The 14,886-nt window shown below is 36.5% G+C and overlaps 1 protein-coding gene across 12 annotated transcripts in view; it reads right to left on the bottom strand.

Annotated features, from left to right (window-relative positions):
* The window catches only part of LOC134542139 (protein tramtrack, beta isoform-like), a 118,064-nt gene that overhangs the window by 23,228 nt on the left and 79,950 nt on the right, over window positions 1-14,886 (bottom strand). For 2 of the 12 annotated variants that reach the window (XM_063386123.1, XM_063386122.1), the window contains exon 6: window positions 5,366-6,046. The exons of 7 other annotated variants lie outside the window; for them this stretch is intronic. In XM_063386123.1, coding sequence (XP_063242193.1) covers window positions 5,778-6,046 — 269 coding nt within the window. In that variant the 3' untranslated portion in view covers window positions 5,366-5,777. Of the gene's footprint in view, window positions 1-84; window positions 2,603-5,365; window positions 6,047-8,567; window positions 8,860-14,041; window positions 14,578-14,886 lie in introns of those variants that run through there. 3 more of the 12 variants (XM_063386138.1, XM_063386116.1, XM_063386131.1) reach the window with 3 other exon arrangements.

The raw sequence follows: 14,886 nt of genomic DNA, 5'->3' as shown, positions 1-14,886 counted from the left end.
GTGCGTGATGCCTTGGCACACACACTGCCACATAACAGGCGTAATATTACCGAGTCATTGGTTTATAAAAAAATTACATCATTCTTAAGTATTATGTTGACAGTAACAAATTTTATTTAATCAATTTATTTAATATACAAATTTTCCAAGCACATAAAAAAAAATCAATATTAATCACACACACTAGCTATACTCCTCATAATAGCAAAAACTCTTTTACCAGTACACCATTTAGTCTTAAACAATATATCTTCAGTATCAAACGTGTGCAAAAACATTATCTGTTAATTACAGGTAGTAAACTGAAGGCTTTGCAAGTATTATACTTTGAGATGTTGTCTTAGATCAAATTGTAAATAATTATTTTACATAAATACACAACAATTTTGTTGTTGTTGTTTACTTGTTTTTATCATATCTGTTCAGATAGAAGCGCAATATTTACTTCCATACATACAAAATTTAGCACAGCCTCTGAAAATGGTCATAGAAAAAAAAAAACTTTGATCTTTCACACGTTTGAATTGGCCTGATTACATTTATGTACTATAAAAATATTTACAACTGCATTAAAATAGTTAACTTGGAATTTTTCAATTACACCTAACACATTTTCTAAAAACATAATATACATACAACATGGATTATGTGAACACAAGAAATGATGGAGTATGCATTTTAAACTTTTAAGTTGAATGAAATGAATGAAATAACTTATTAAATACTTTTTCTGTTGTCTAAATAATTTTGTTATCACAATTTGCATAGATCCAGTCTAACTGTACGGTACATATTCCCTTAATTTACACAACTGATAATGAGTGTACTGTGGTAAAATTTATCAAATTACTCAGGCAAATCAAACTACACCTATTACACCCAGCCTTGCAGTGATAGCATCCTAAATTATTTTGCTTATAATATAACCATATTAATCATTACAAAAGGTTTTTTCCCTACTAAACTAGTTATTTTTTTAAAAATGATTTTTAGGAAGTTAAAGGCAATTTCTATATAGTCTTAGCATGCATTAAAAACATGAAATTATGTATTGCTTTTGATTAACTGTTAAAATGTTTTATTTTTTGTTTATCATTTATAATCAATAAAAATCACTTTGTTCAACCCTGAAAAAGAAAAGTTTCTACACTATTGGGAAAATCTAATTTTTTAAAATTTATTAATGATATACTAAAAATAATGAAGTTCAAGATGAAGGCCGCATACAAACAATTAATCTAAAACTGTATACAACATGATTTTATGCTTCCAGTATACACTAGGACTGAAATAAAAATTTGCCTTAAGTTCATAAAAAAAACCATTGAATAAGTACTAAGTAAAAAAGAAAACATTCGTAAACAATTAAGGGCCTACCTGGCCATACATATGGTGTGTAGATGTTCAGAAGACACCACTGGATTTGAAAACCACTTAAGATATCCGATAACGGACAGTTTACAAGAAGTAATTAAGGGCAGATGGGTGGTAATTGTTTCTGCATTTTGTTTTTAAACACATGTTTTCAGAGTTATTTTTAGATACGATAACCCAGGTAGAGAGCTTGCAAGGGCCTTGCATTGCATCTTTAGCTCTGTCATCTAATGTTACGGTTACTGCTCAAATTTCACATTTACCATGTGACGAGGAGAAGACTGCGCGCCAGTTCAGAGCCTTGCGCTTAGAGGTTATACCTACAGCGCTAGAAACACCAGTGACCGTCAACCTTATCATTCTGCCTCACTAACACAGATACAACCCTGACCAGGTGGGTCCCTTAAATTATGTTTATAATATGAATTGATATGAGGCGGTCAGAAGCAAAGGGGTATACGTGAATATAGGATACTTTTAAGGCTTTCAGGCTTGTTTCCTCAAAAAAATAATGGAAATTTTGTTAAATAGTTCACGAAAACTTGCCACATGGCAGCAGAAATCTCAAGAGTACACATGGATACTTTTGGGGCCAAATAATTTCCCTTTGCCAACAAACAGGTTTCATTTGAACATTTGAACAAAATGTAAATCTATATTCTGTCGCTAACAACTATTTGATTCTAATAGCTTCGTTGAAAATCATATGCAAAATATTAGAAGCAAAATAATTTAAAATACTAACCCTTTGAATTATTGTTTTTAAATAGCCCAAAAGTGTGTATATGTATATATGTGTGTATATTAATGTATATGTATATGTATGTGTGTATATGTGTATATATATATTTATGTATATACACACACACACACATAAATATATCCAATAAAATAAAACAGGTGTAACATATCAAGTACCGGTCAACAAAGTTTTTCAGGGAATGTACATGGTACATTTATTTATATTCAAAATGACTAGCTGTTGATCACATTGACTGCACGAAGGGCACCGCCATGTTGGTGCCGAGAGGGGGCCCGTGGGAGTGGGCGGTGAACGCCGCCACCACCCGGTTGTCCCTCAGGGTGACGCGGGCGGGGCACTTGAACCTGCGCTGGGAGCACTCCCACACCACCACGCCGTCCTCGCGCTTGTAGGCCCAGTTGTACTTGAAGCCGTCGTACAAGATCTGCGGCCGGCCCCTCAGGCTCTTCGTGAACTGCAGCCCACCTGCCGACGAAACATCAGCGATCACCGCATCAGACACAGTACAACTTATCCGCACACAAGACTGTAAAACCACACCTTTAAAAACAGTTACATAAGTACATACTCACAAAGTTCATTAAAAATCCACATTTGTTTAGCTAAAATAACTTGTATGCAAAATTCTTTTTAAGCTCTAAAATGTGCCGTGAGTTTGTTAAATAAATAATAACCCAGGTAAAAAACTTTTAAATTCTGTCGATCATTAAATGATCGTCCACTGCTTCCAACCTGCAGCAGAGTCAGAAAAGTACATTGCCTTCAATCTTCCTCCACTCTGTTCCATTCTTCTCTTCTCTAATGCACTCCTTTAACTATCTGCTCTTCTTCCAGTGTACTCCAGCTCCATCATTCTCCTAGGAAGCCTCTCTCTTCCTCTCTTCCCATCCACTGTCTAGCCAGTGGAATGCCAAAGGAATGGAGTAGACAGTACAGCCAGAGAATCAAAGCAGCGAGTCGGGCGGCAGAAAATAAACGTGACCCCTTACAGGGTCCGACGACTTCGGGCGGTGGACTACCTTGTATTCGAATTCGTGGGGGTAGATTCGAGGTAGTCTTTGAGATTCGAATTTGAGAAGACTGGAACTCGAGCCATCACAATCCAAGACAGAAGACACAATTGTTTTTTTTTTTTTCCCCAAAGAGCAATACACCCAAAACCAACATTATGATTAAATTAAATTTTTTGACATGACGTCTAATAAATTGATGAACGCCGGCTGCACGCACGAAAAAGGATGACTCATTGTCCTGTTATACACATTGTCCCATTACGCTGTCTCCCATTACGCTCATTGTACGCTTGCGCCGCATCTATCTCTCTTCCACTCGATTGGAACAACCATCGATTTGACTTTTTCGAGGCACATTATACTTGAAACACTCCCATTCATTTCCTACTTTTCCTATCATCGTCCTATCCTTAACAGAATAACACAGATTGGAAGAAGTTAAATAGCAAACACGTATAAAAGTTATAGTTAAAATAATCTCTTCATTAAAGTAATAAACATATTTGAATTAATGAGTGCAAATAAAAGTAAATTTATCAATTAAATTGTATATTTCATTTCACTCCTTCTTTGTATCCATACAAAATAGTGATAATTCAATAAAAATGATTCAATTTTATTCATAAAACTATGCAATCATTTCATCAATGTTTTGTTATGATGTTGTCACGTTAAACTATTGTCCGTAAACCGACTTTACAGACAACCAATTTTAGAGCATAGATTTTTTTCCCATAAAACTAAACTGATGCCTGGTGGATGGGCATGTGGTTCCAGCCGAGACACTGTACACCGTACTACAGGGCCAGGATGTGACCTGTGTGGGTGTTAGGCTTGATTTCTCCTCCAGTATATGACCATGGAAACACCCCCTTTCAGCGTCTGGGAATGATACTTCCAAATGACGGCAGTTATTGACTGATGGGCTCTCAAGACGGCCCAGACATCTCGGTCCTATGAAGGACGCACACAAGGTCGGATGTAAGGTATGGAGATTTGGTACGAACGTATTTACTATCATAATTTGCAATACCCGCAATGAAATTAAAATTCTTAGGTGAAAACGGTCCACCACTTGGAGCAGGCCCCGAAGAAACAGTAATGTGTTTCAAAATACTTAAACGAACGGTGGTTGTTAACAGATCAGATGTGCAAAAATGTTGAAGTCGACGAGGTGCGGAGCACACTCCGAGCGGTTAAGATGGTGGACTGACCAGGCGTCGTAGTCATGACCGCATGGGAGATTTCTCACCCTGTTGACTGGTACGTCGTTGGCGAGACAGAATTAACTCTTTAAACTATTGTAAACTAAATAACACTGATTCTAATTAATAATTATATTGATGATAAAATAAATAGCTGATCCTGGGCGGGGTGTGTTCATGAATGCAAGTGCAGTGTGCTGCCTGTCATTATTATATCAGAGAAACACCCCCCCCCCCTCCCCTTGCCAAATACATTGAGGTGTAACAATAAATACACTTATTTAATCATCTTATTTTAAGTAATAATCAAGGGGAGCCGGGCACTGATACATCTGCGCTTTGGCGGGAGGTTTGAAAATACGTGGCGGACATAGAGGATGTTGGTGAAAGGAGATGGAGTGAGAAGAGGAGGGGTTGGCGGGGCAAGGCACATTGTGCTTAAGGGGAGGCATAGTCCTTGTTGATGTCAAAACAAAAATTTGAAAAACAAATAACATTGTAGTTTACTTGGTCACCAGTTTAATTTTTACCTTTGTGCATGCAAGGAAACATTTATTATGAAGGGAACTGAGGTAAAGTACCTGTACAACATTTTGCATAACTTGTGTCGCCACCTGTTGGCACGCTTGGAAGATATTGGCCATACTGTTGGTCACAAACACGTTCATCATTTTACTCATAATCTTTCAGTTGTCACCATAGTGTATCAATTCCACTGTATGCTTATAAATTTTAAAGATAAATAACACATGGCAATCTTGAACACGTTTTTAACGAGGGGGGGGGGGGGGGGGGAAAGAGAGAGAGAGAAATTTCCAGATCTGATATGTAAAAAACCTACCTCAAGTCAGAATAACCTGAAAGTACCTATAGAAAAATTTTTCCCCAGTTTTTTGGTACCTTTTTTAAATACTGTTTTGAACAATGTGTTCTCATTCATCAATTAAATTGCTTTCAATTCAGACTCCTTACACAAGAATAAATGGTTTAGTAAATAAATTAATAACATATTTACCTACTCAAATTATTTATTTATTCAAACAAAAGTTTTTTTTTTTAAATTTTAAAATTTTACAATGTATTCAGTGCATAAACTACAATCTTTCGTAATTGCATAAGGCATTAAAAATTAACATGCAATTGATCATACATTATTAAAAAAAATTTTTTTTACTCATTTGTCAATCTCAGTCAAAATAACACTCTTCTTAGGTATCTCTTTTTAACAGATGTGTAACAACACACAATATTAATTATCGATGCTGCTATAAAAATAAAAACAAACAAAAATACTGAAATATTAGACACGCTTTCAATTAGGTCTTAAATCTTGTAGCATATCTTTTTTTTTTTTATACATACAACCAACCACTTTTCAGACAATATGTACAGTTTCACTTGTTCTTGTGGGTTCACAGCCACTCACGGAGGCAACCCAGACAGTTCTGTAAGCGGGGCGAGAGCTTGTTCCTTCTTCTTGATGGTGCTGACGTGCGAGCCGTGACAGTGGACCGTGTAGCCGCTGACCACTCGGTCCCCTTCCAGCATGACCCGCGCCGGGCACTTGTTCTTGGGCCTGTCCGAGCACTCCCATACCATTCCGTCGCTGCGCATGTACGCCTCCTTGTAGAGGAAGCCGTCGTGAATCAGCTGCGGCCTGCCTCTCTTGCTCCTTACAAACGCTATCGCACCTGCAAGAACAACGTTGAGAAATGACACGTGAGTAACGGTACCTATCTTTCACAATAATAACCAACAAATATTAACGGGGAAAAAAAAAACCAGTATTCTTTGTTAAGACACAAATGAGTACCGTGTTTACCCGCAAAACGGTTGCCTCTTCGTATCACTATCAACCATAATTTTAGGGGAAAAAAAAAAAAAAAAAAAAAAAACTACCATTTTCACCGTTAAGGGACGCCCTCGAATATGAGTTGCACCATAAAACTGTGTCCATGAGAATATATTTTAGGTCTTTATGGTCCGTATCTCAGCTGATTGCTGTTTAAGAAACAGTACTGATGTATTTCGCCTTTCCCCTCTTTATCCTTTATGGCCCTTCCTCCCCTCTCCCCCTTTCATAGCAGTATCTAAAAGAATTCTATTTTTTTATACCCATGTTTCCCTTTCCTCCTTCCCCAAGAGAGGAAAGACCGCAGGCTTATTTCATTGTCAATTTTTTTGTCAGTTTCTTCAATAAAAACAAGCACGGGCTTTAACAGCAGTTTTTCCATGAATGAAATCTCACGCAAAATCTCACAGTTGTGTCACAAAAACCTGCCGAGACAGACATGACAGTATTGTGCACGGTGCCAGTTCACGTCGACAAGAGAGGGAGGGAGAAACCATAAACACTGCTGCGTGGCCGCATGCAATCACGCACACACACATGCACGCACGCACACACTCCTTTTCCCCCCCCCTCTCTCTCTCTCTCTCTCTCTCTCTCTCTCTCTCTCTCTCTCTCTCTCTCTCTCTCTCTCTCTCTCTCTCTCTCTCTCTCTCTCTCTCTCTCTCTCTCTCTCTCTCTGACTCTGGCTGGTAAATTGTTTGATTCCACCCTCGTGCTGAGCGTCCGCCCGGAGGCAGACAGCCACGTCACATGCCGTCAGCTGGGTAGTCGCACGACAGGAGGAAGACGTAGCTAAACGGCACAGTTCATGATGCTTGACACTCACTGCCGAGATATTTTAACTAAACAATTTATATTTATTCATGACATATTTATTAAAAATCAACACAGGATAGTAATAACACAACAGTGCAATGTTAATTTTTTTTTACCCAAAGTGGAAATTTTCACATATGGGTCGCAGCACATTTTATTAAACAAAAATTTGGCATAAAATCTGCAACCAATACGCGCGTGAATACGGTATTAATTGCATAAACTAAACATGCAACATTACAATTCTATAATGAACTTTACACATACTTTTCAAAATACATAGTTTGTTTAAAACAAACAATCAACAGTTCACATTTCCCCTCGAGAAACCTTTAACTGAATTCAAATAAAGTTACAGTAGAACAAAGCAGAACCATGTAGGAGCTGCTGGATTTGCTCACTTAAAAATAATAATAATAACAATTTTTTTTAAAAATAATTTATGACTGGAGCCAAGTGAAAAACAGTCACACAATGAGTCACTCACAGACAATCTTCCAACAACAACATCCCTCCGTGATCAAGATAACTGGTCTCCAACACTATCTTTGTATTCACCGTATTCAGACACAGAAATTTATATTTAGCTTATAAAATATTTTTATAAGTAATAATAATTTTTGATTCGGCATAAAATATTAAATATCATAAGCAAAACACCTTTGATTCTGTTTCAATGATGCCAACTCTGTGCATCCCATAGAGATCACTAAGATCTTTATGACGAGCCGCTATGAAAATGGACTGATGAACAGTCAAGGGTCTGGAAGGTTGATTGTCAACACTGTCGACTGGCACGGCTGCGTCTTCGAGCTAGGCCCGCTTCTGCGTCGTCTAGTTAACCGTGTGCCAGGGCAGTGTCTTCGCAGTGCAATGACCCTGTAGCCAACACCATGAGCCACAGAGATATCACCATTTCGTTTTCACCACCAGGTAACACCAGGCAGTTCCCCACCTTTCAAATGCTAGCTGGCCTCTCCTTTCCGAGCAACACCAACCACCTCCCGTCATCCTTATCCACCATCGGCCACCCCAGTACTTCCGTCACCCCCACATCTCACCTCCACCAACGCAGTATGCATCAGTACAAAAAAAACTTTCAATTACATACTTAATAAACCTACATCCGAACAAATTTTTTTTTTTTATTTCATACCCACACAAAGCATTCATGATCACGTTCTCCACTTCACCACTTCTGATCACGAGCTTACGAAGCTTGATTACCGTGCACTCAAGATTCTTAGTTCGACGAAATGTTCCAATTCAGACCCTTTACGCATGTTAAGATGTTTTGATGCTATTTTTTTTACAAAATTTTCACATTTACCATTTTACGATCCAGAACACTAATTTGAAAGCAAAAAAAATATATATATTATACATGTATATATTATATACATACACATACAAAATGTTATATAGACAGTTACACAAATAAAATTTTCCAAAGAAAAAAAAAAAAACAAAAAAGGTTACTTTAGAGTAATGCGAGTCTAAAAACATTGAGAAACACACAGGTTACCGTCGGAAATGAGACACACCTCACAACTCCTCAGCAGTTGTCGGGAGCCGCCAGGCCGGACAGTATCCTCTCCCTGATCCTCTTGCTCCGGACGAGGCTGGGGTCCCGCCCGTGGCAGTGGGCCGAGTGCGTGGCGACCACCTGGCCCCCCGCCGTCACCACGCGGACCGGGCAGCGTATCCTCTGCCTCTGCGCGCACAGCCACACCCTGCCCCCGCTCTGCTTGTGGTCGTAGCTGTAGTTGTACACGAAGCCGTCGCACATCAGCTGGGGCCTGCCCCGCGAGCTCGTCACAAACTCCACACCACCACCTGCGAGTACAGAAGGCACGTTGGTTTGGCTTTACGTCTCGGCGACACGGGTCATCCGTCAAGGACAAACACTTTAGGTGGAGAAGGAACATTCTAGACGCAGTAGAACATTGTTATAATGTTTCTCAAGGAGGCAAAAGGAGTAAACATTATAGACACAAAAACATTATAAGCAAGAAATATAAAAATAGTACTTGTCAGTGTTTGAATTTTTTAATAATAGATTCATTCAGTTCGGTATGTAAAGAAATTTCAAGTTAAAACCACTGATGGGTACTCTCTATGCTACAATTCGCATAAAACCAGCCAATAATTTTTCTTCTACACTGCCACATATATGTAAAAGTGGCTCATGATTTAAGACGACGGCGTTAAGAGTGGAAATACCTATGTCCGGTTCCTTCCTCTTTTGAACATGTGCACAGAATGGCAAGGAATGGAATGAAAGGATTTGTTATTTTGTTTTCCAAGATAAAAGTGCTAACTGACACGTAACTGCAAACATATGTACATTCTTTACATCACTTACAACGCATTAACCAGCGCTAACGTGAAGCTCTAGAGTTCTGGCGCATTTCCGTTTTGTTTTGGCATATATGCCTATACATGTTAAACTTCAAATATTGGATAATTTTTGGAATAATTAGGTTTTAAATTATTATTTTTTGAATTTAATGAATTTTGCGAGTAGAAAGCAAACTTAATAAGCAGGAAATGTGAACAAATGTGAAATATTATATGCAAAATATAACTACATTGTCATTATGAGAAAAATGTGGGAGAAAAAAAGTTATGAACACGAAAACATTATATGTAGGAAAATTATAACAGGGTTCTACTGTATCAAATTGTAAGAAAAGTTAATATGGTGGTAAGATAAGATTTATGCCTTATCGTGCCAAAGATAGAATACGTGATTGCAAATTAAAACTGTAGAAAAAATTAAAAATTCCATGTTAGTGGATGCCGGGTTTCTCACACTGTTTTGACCTCAACTGAAAGAAAACGTGAGGTCAAAAGACACCGCAGACTGGAAATAATTATAGCTCCCAGCATTTGCCTGGGGTGATCTAGGGAAACTTGTGGGAAACAGATATCAGGATGTCCCGACCGTAATTCCAACCCCGGCCCTCACGAACGAGATTCAAACGTTTCACTATTGCCCCATCCAGCTCGATAGAAGATAAGGTAAAAATCAGCATTTCACGACACTCGTGATTACACATACAGGTTCAAAGCGACGGGAAACAACAACAGTGTGTCGAGCTCCCAAAAACCTAGGTACTAACTCGGTGCTCATGAATCCAGTGAATGTGGGTCTCATTAAGAGTTTGAACAAGAACCACAGAATCTTTCATCACTTGATTGTGAAGTGGCACTTCCACCCAAACAATCGTAACCCTTGATGGTCCTCCACTATGAGTAAGTAATTCACACATGTACAACTAAATCATTTTATTTATTTTTTATTTATTTATTTGTAATTGTAACATGCCAACTAACAGGACAAAGCCTTTAATGGTAGGCACACAATTAGACACAAATACACTCACAATAATAAACATAAATGAAAAACACAAAACAATACAATATAAAAACAAAACACATAACAAAGACAATAAAACAAAATTCAAATGTTACAATTTAGACAACTCAGAACTGAAACACACATGATCATTAAGAACTAAGAAAAATAATTAAAGTCTTTATCTAATTCTTAAAGTTGGTTATTAGCCTAAAGATAAGATCATTATTTCTATTAACTGTACATAAAGTGGAAGTTAAACGACTATTAAAAGGAGGTACTCTTAAACCGGTGTTGTCAAGTATATATTTACATTTCAATTTGTTAGTATAACAGTTTTTAATGAAAATAGAGTCAAGTAATTCTCTCCGACTTGAGAGAGATATCAGATTGGGTAGAGGAAGATGTTTTTGATTAATAAAATTTATTAATTTATTCTGTATGTTATCGATTTTCATATTATCGCACATATTGATGTTGTTCCAAATTACTGAGCAGTATTCTAGTTTTGACCTAATTAATGCAATCAAACATTATTTTTTGTTAGTTAATTGCCTGTAAAATAATCAAGTTGAAAGTTAGCTAAGATGACACAGAAAGAGTGTCCATATAGGAAGTTGTAAACTACCACTTATAATGGGGGAAGAAAATTTAAACACACCAAAGTTTTAAGTACATTCAAAATTTCACAAACTTTATAAATCATACATTTACATGTGATTCCACATTAGCTACAAAGGACTTGGAGTTGTATAAAAAAAATAAATACAAAATCCAGATTGTTTGGGATGACATTTGCAAATATTCGTAAAATGTTCTACTGAAGAATAAAATAAGGCTACAAAATAACAAATTAAAAATAATACATAGTGGTATTTAAAAGTCAAGCAGTGAAGCAACGTAAAAAAGGTAATCAAAAAGTCACGAGAAGCGCTTAATATTGTTTATTTAAGTTTATCTTACAGGAATAAAAAGAAAAAATCAAGAACCAGACATTAAAATCAAATGCACAAAACATGAAATATACGTATAAAAATATACTTCATTCATACAATATTGCAGCTGATAAAAAAAGAAGAGACAAGGTTCAAATAGAGGAATGATGATTGGTGGAGAGTGACCAATAAAAACAACCAGCTACACTAATAGAATAATTTCTCCATCAGCAAACAATCCAAGTATAACCATAAAGGCAAGCTACAGCACCAACTAACCTCTAGTAAACAAAGTAAAAAAAAACACCTAACCTAGTTCCTATCAACTTTATTGTAATGATATTTTACTATCTATCCACTAGTTAATTTCTAGTTAATTAGTTAGCTATTTTACTATCCATCCATTAGTTAATTTCTAAATAAATTATTTTATTTAATATTTATTAAAGTGTGTGAAAATTATTACTGAAATCTACTACGCATATCTACTATTATATTATAAACACTGAATTTATTTTTGTCATTGGTAACATGGCTAATTCGCATTCAGGTCTAGGTCTAGCTGGCTACTTCATTATTAACGAATGCTGGCTAGTAATTTATTAATACTCTAAATAAAATATATACATTTTTGGTCTTGAAAGCAATGAGCAAAATGCAAAAGAATACATAAATAACCATAAACAATCTGTTTTTATCATCAACTATAGAATGAAAAATGCTGTTCATTTTACAAAAGCTGTACCATCAGAAGGGGTGACTTCGGTCACATAACGTGAAAAAACAAATAATATTAATTTTTCGCAATACAAAATTTATTTTATGTAATTTTTTTCAATAATCATGTATGACTATGATTCATTAATATAAAAAATAATGGTTCTGCAAATACAGAATAATATTTTCCGTAAAAAAAATTACTCATGATTGTACAATTTTTTTATGGTTTTTGCTATGTTGGCTAAACTGCTCTTGTATAATTTATAAAACAAGGACACTGGTTGATGGTATTTTAGCTGTGTTAGCAACAGCATCCTGCACATGTTGGTAAGTTTTCGTTAAAAAGTATTACATTTTACAGAAACTAAAATTTATTTTATAAAATTTGGTTATTGTCAAGTAATTTTTGGGGTGACATCGGTCACAAAGTTGAAATGACCGATGTCACCCCATGTAGCTTTTTCTTGCTTTCTTAATCCAATCCATTCATTATCTTGCATGCTAGTAGTCAATTACTTGTTAAATTAATTAATATAAATATATGTCATATTAAAAAAAAAGTTATTTCCTATTAATTTTGCAAAAGATAATATTTCACAAATGCCAAAATCACAACAATCAAAAACTTAACAGAATTACTATATGCAGGAAGAAGAAAATAAATGTTCAAGCTGGAAGAAGTATCACAGCTGATGATTTAACCTCAACTCCAGGCCCATCAATGAGTGCAACAGAAAATGATATGACATCAAATTCAGGTGTCTCTAAGAATGGCACCACAAGCAAAAGAAAAAGACAAAAGGAGCATGGCTACACTTTAGACAGTGAGGATAATGGACAAGAAATGTCGCTTCATGATTCAGAACCTGACATGGATTTCAAAGATTTGTTACCAGTAAGTAACAATGATGGTGGAATGGATGAAGTTGTGGCACCCCGAGGAAAGAGTGAGATGGTATTGGTAAATATGTCATTGTGCTCTGCAGAGAAAAGCGTTCCCAAAAACATTTTATTGGGGAAATAGTTGAAGATACCGGATTTGAAACAATGGCTGGTGAGCACAACGTCCAGTTTTTCAAGAGAATACATGAAGAGTTTGTGGTGGATGGCAAGGAACCATCCTTAGTTGCAACTACAGACATTGTGAGGGTGCTGTCCTCACCAAACAGCTTCGAAGAGGAAGATTCCAGTTTGTGGAGGCTGAAATTGCTCTTTTCGTTGTAACTAATGTTTATGTTTTGTGATGTTTGATTTTTCTTTGCTATGATGTTATCTGGGTAACTTATCCAACTTACATGAATCATTTGTAATAAGTGGAAAGTTACAATGCATTTAAATGAGAGTAAACACTATTATCATGTAATATAATGACACATAAATGAAAATGGAAACACAAATCATTACCAGACTTAGTTGTAATAGATAAGAGTTAATGAATGAATACACCCCTGACCGAAATAACTGATATTCGAAGGATAAATGCAGGTGACCGGAGTCACCCCAGTACTGGGGTGACATCAATCACTTAGTTAACAAAACTTTAACAAAAAATATTAATGCTAATTTTTTTTTCTTCATTCAGTATGTAGACAAGAGTTACAGGAACACATCGACGAAATTTAACATTATTCTGATCGATAAAAAATTGTAGGTAATAGAGAAAGGTACTTTTTTGACCTAAGTCACCCCATCCGACGGTAGTGAATTCAGTGTTATTTAAGCATTCCTGAAAACAATATTTGTAGGGGGACTGAAGGCTTACACACTATGTATACGGGATGTCCACACAAATCTGTAACACAATTTCCCTCATTTTTCCCGGACCATACACATTAAAAATAATTTACATAATTCACAATTTTCTGAAGAAAAAAATAATAAAAATAAAATCCAACCTCCATCATACCGATAGTTAGTTCTCTCTAAACTTTATTTATTTCAAAGAGAACCTTGCTATGCAATTTTAAAATATGTTTGACTATACATTAAAAAAACCATATGGAAAAAATGCTTTCATATTTTGGTCGATGGCAGACTGATCATACATTTAACCTTCAAAATATTATCACAGTAAAATTTCTATGACTTTTCCAGGACTTCACGAGTTAATTCCCTGAACATTTGCAAAATTCCCAGACTTTTCGGAAGTCGACACCAAGATATCATTAAATCCCACACAGATTAAAATTTTGTGCAGACGCACATAGAAAATTACACATTTCTTTGGGTCAGTCCGCACACACACACGTAAATGGAAGCCGCCTGTTTCCCTGAGAGTTCACACAAACGCTGAACATGCTTCTTCTGCTTCTCTCTCTTTCTCTTGGATCCTGTGCGCGTGGTCAGGGTGGTTGTGCTGTGCGTTCCTCACTATCAGCGTGCCCCCCGTGGTGTGGACGCGAGCCCTGCAGTTGAACTTGTTGGCGTCGGCGCAAAACCAGCTGGTGCGGTCGCCGACCACAAACTGCTTGCAGAACAGGAACCGATCGTGCACGAGGAGCGGGTTGCCTCGCCGACTCTGCACGTACCTGAGGGCACCTGGAAAAAAGCATTAGTCGCTCAGGTGGCTTTCACTACCTCCGAGCTGCGCCCTGCGTTTTGTGTTTTCAGTTTCAGGGATGCGTTAAAATAAAAAAAACTACCTTAAAATGGTGAGAGTAGAAACAGTGGGTTACTAGAAAAAGTCCGCTCAAGGAATCTTTTAAGTATACAATTTCCTCAATGAAATTCAATCTAAATAATATTGGTAATAATTACAAAATACAAAAATTCAAACTAAAGATATCATACATAAGATATCATTTGGACAGACTGCTCCTATTCATACAATTTTTATGGCATACTACA

The sequence above is a fragment of the Bacillus rossius genome, assembly GCF_032445375.1.
Source record: "Bacillus rossius redtenbacheri isolate Brsri chromosome 4 unlocalized genomic scaffold, Brsri_v3 Brsri_v3_scf4_2, whole genome shotgun sequence".
Classification (NCBI taxonomy): Eukaryota; Metazoa; Arthropoda; class Insecta; order Phasmatodea; family Bacillidae; genus Bacillus; species Bacillus rossius.
The sequence above is the reverse complement of the archived record's forward strand: the minus strand, read 5'-3'. Positions and strand labels throughout refer to the sequence as shown.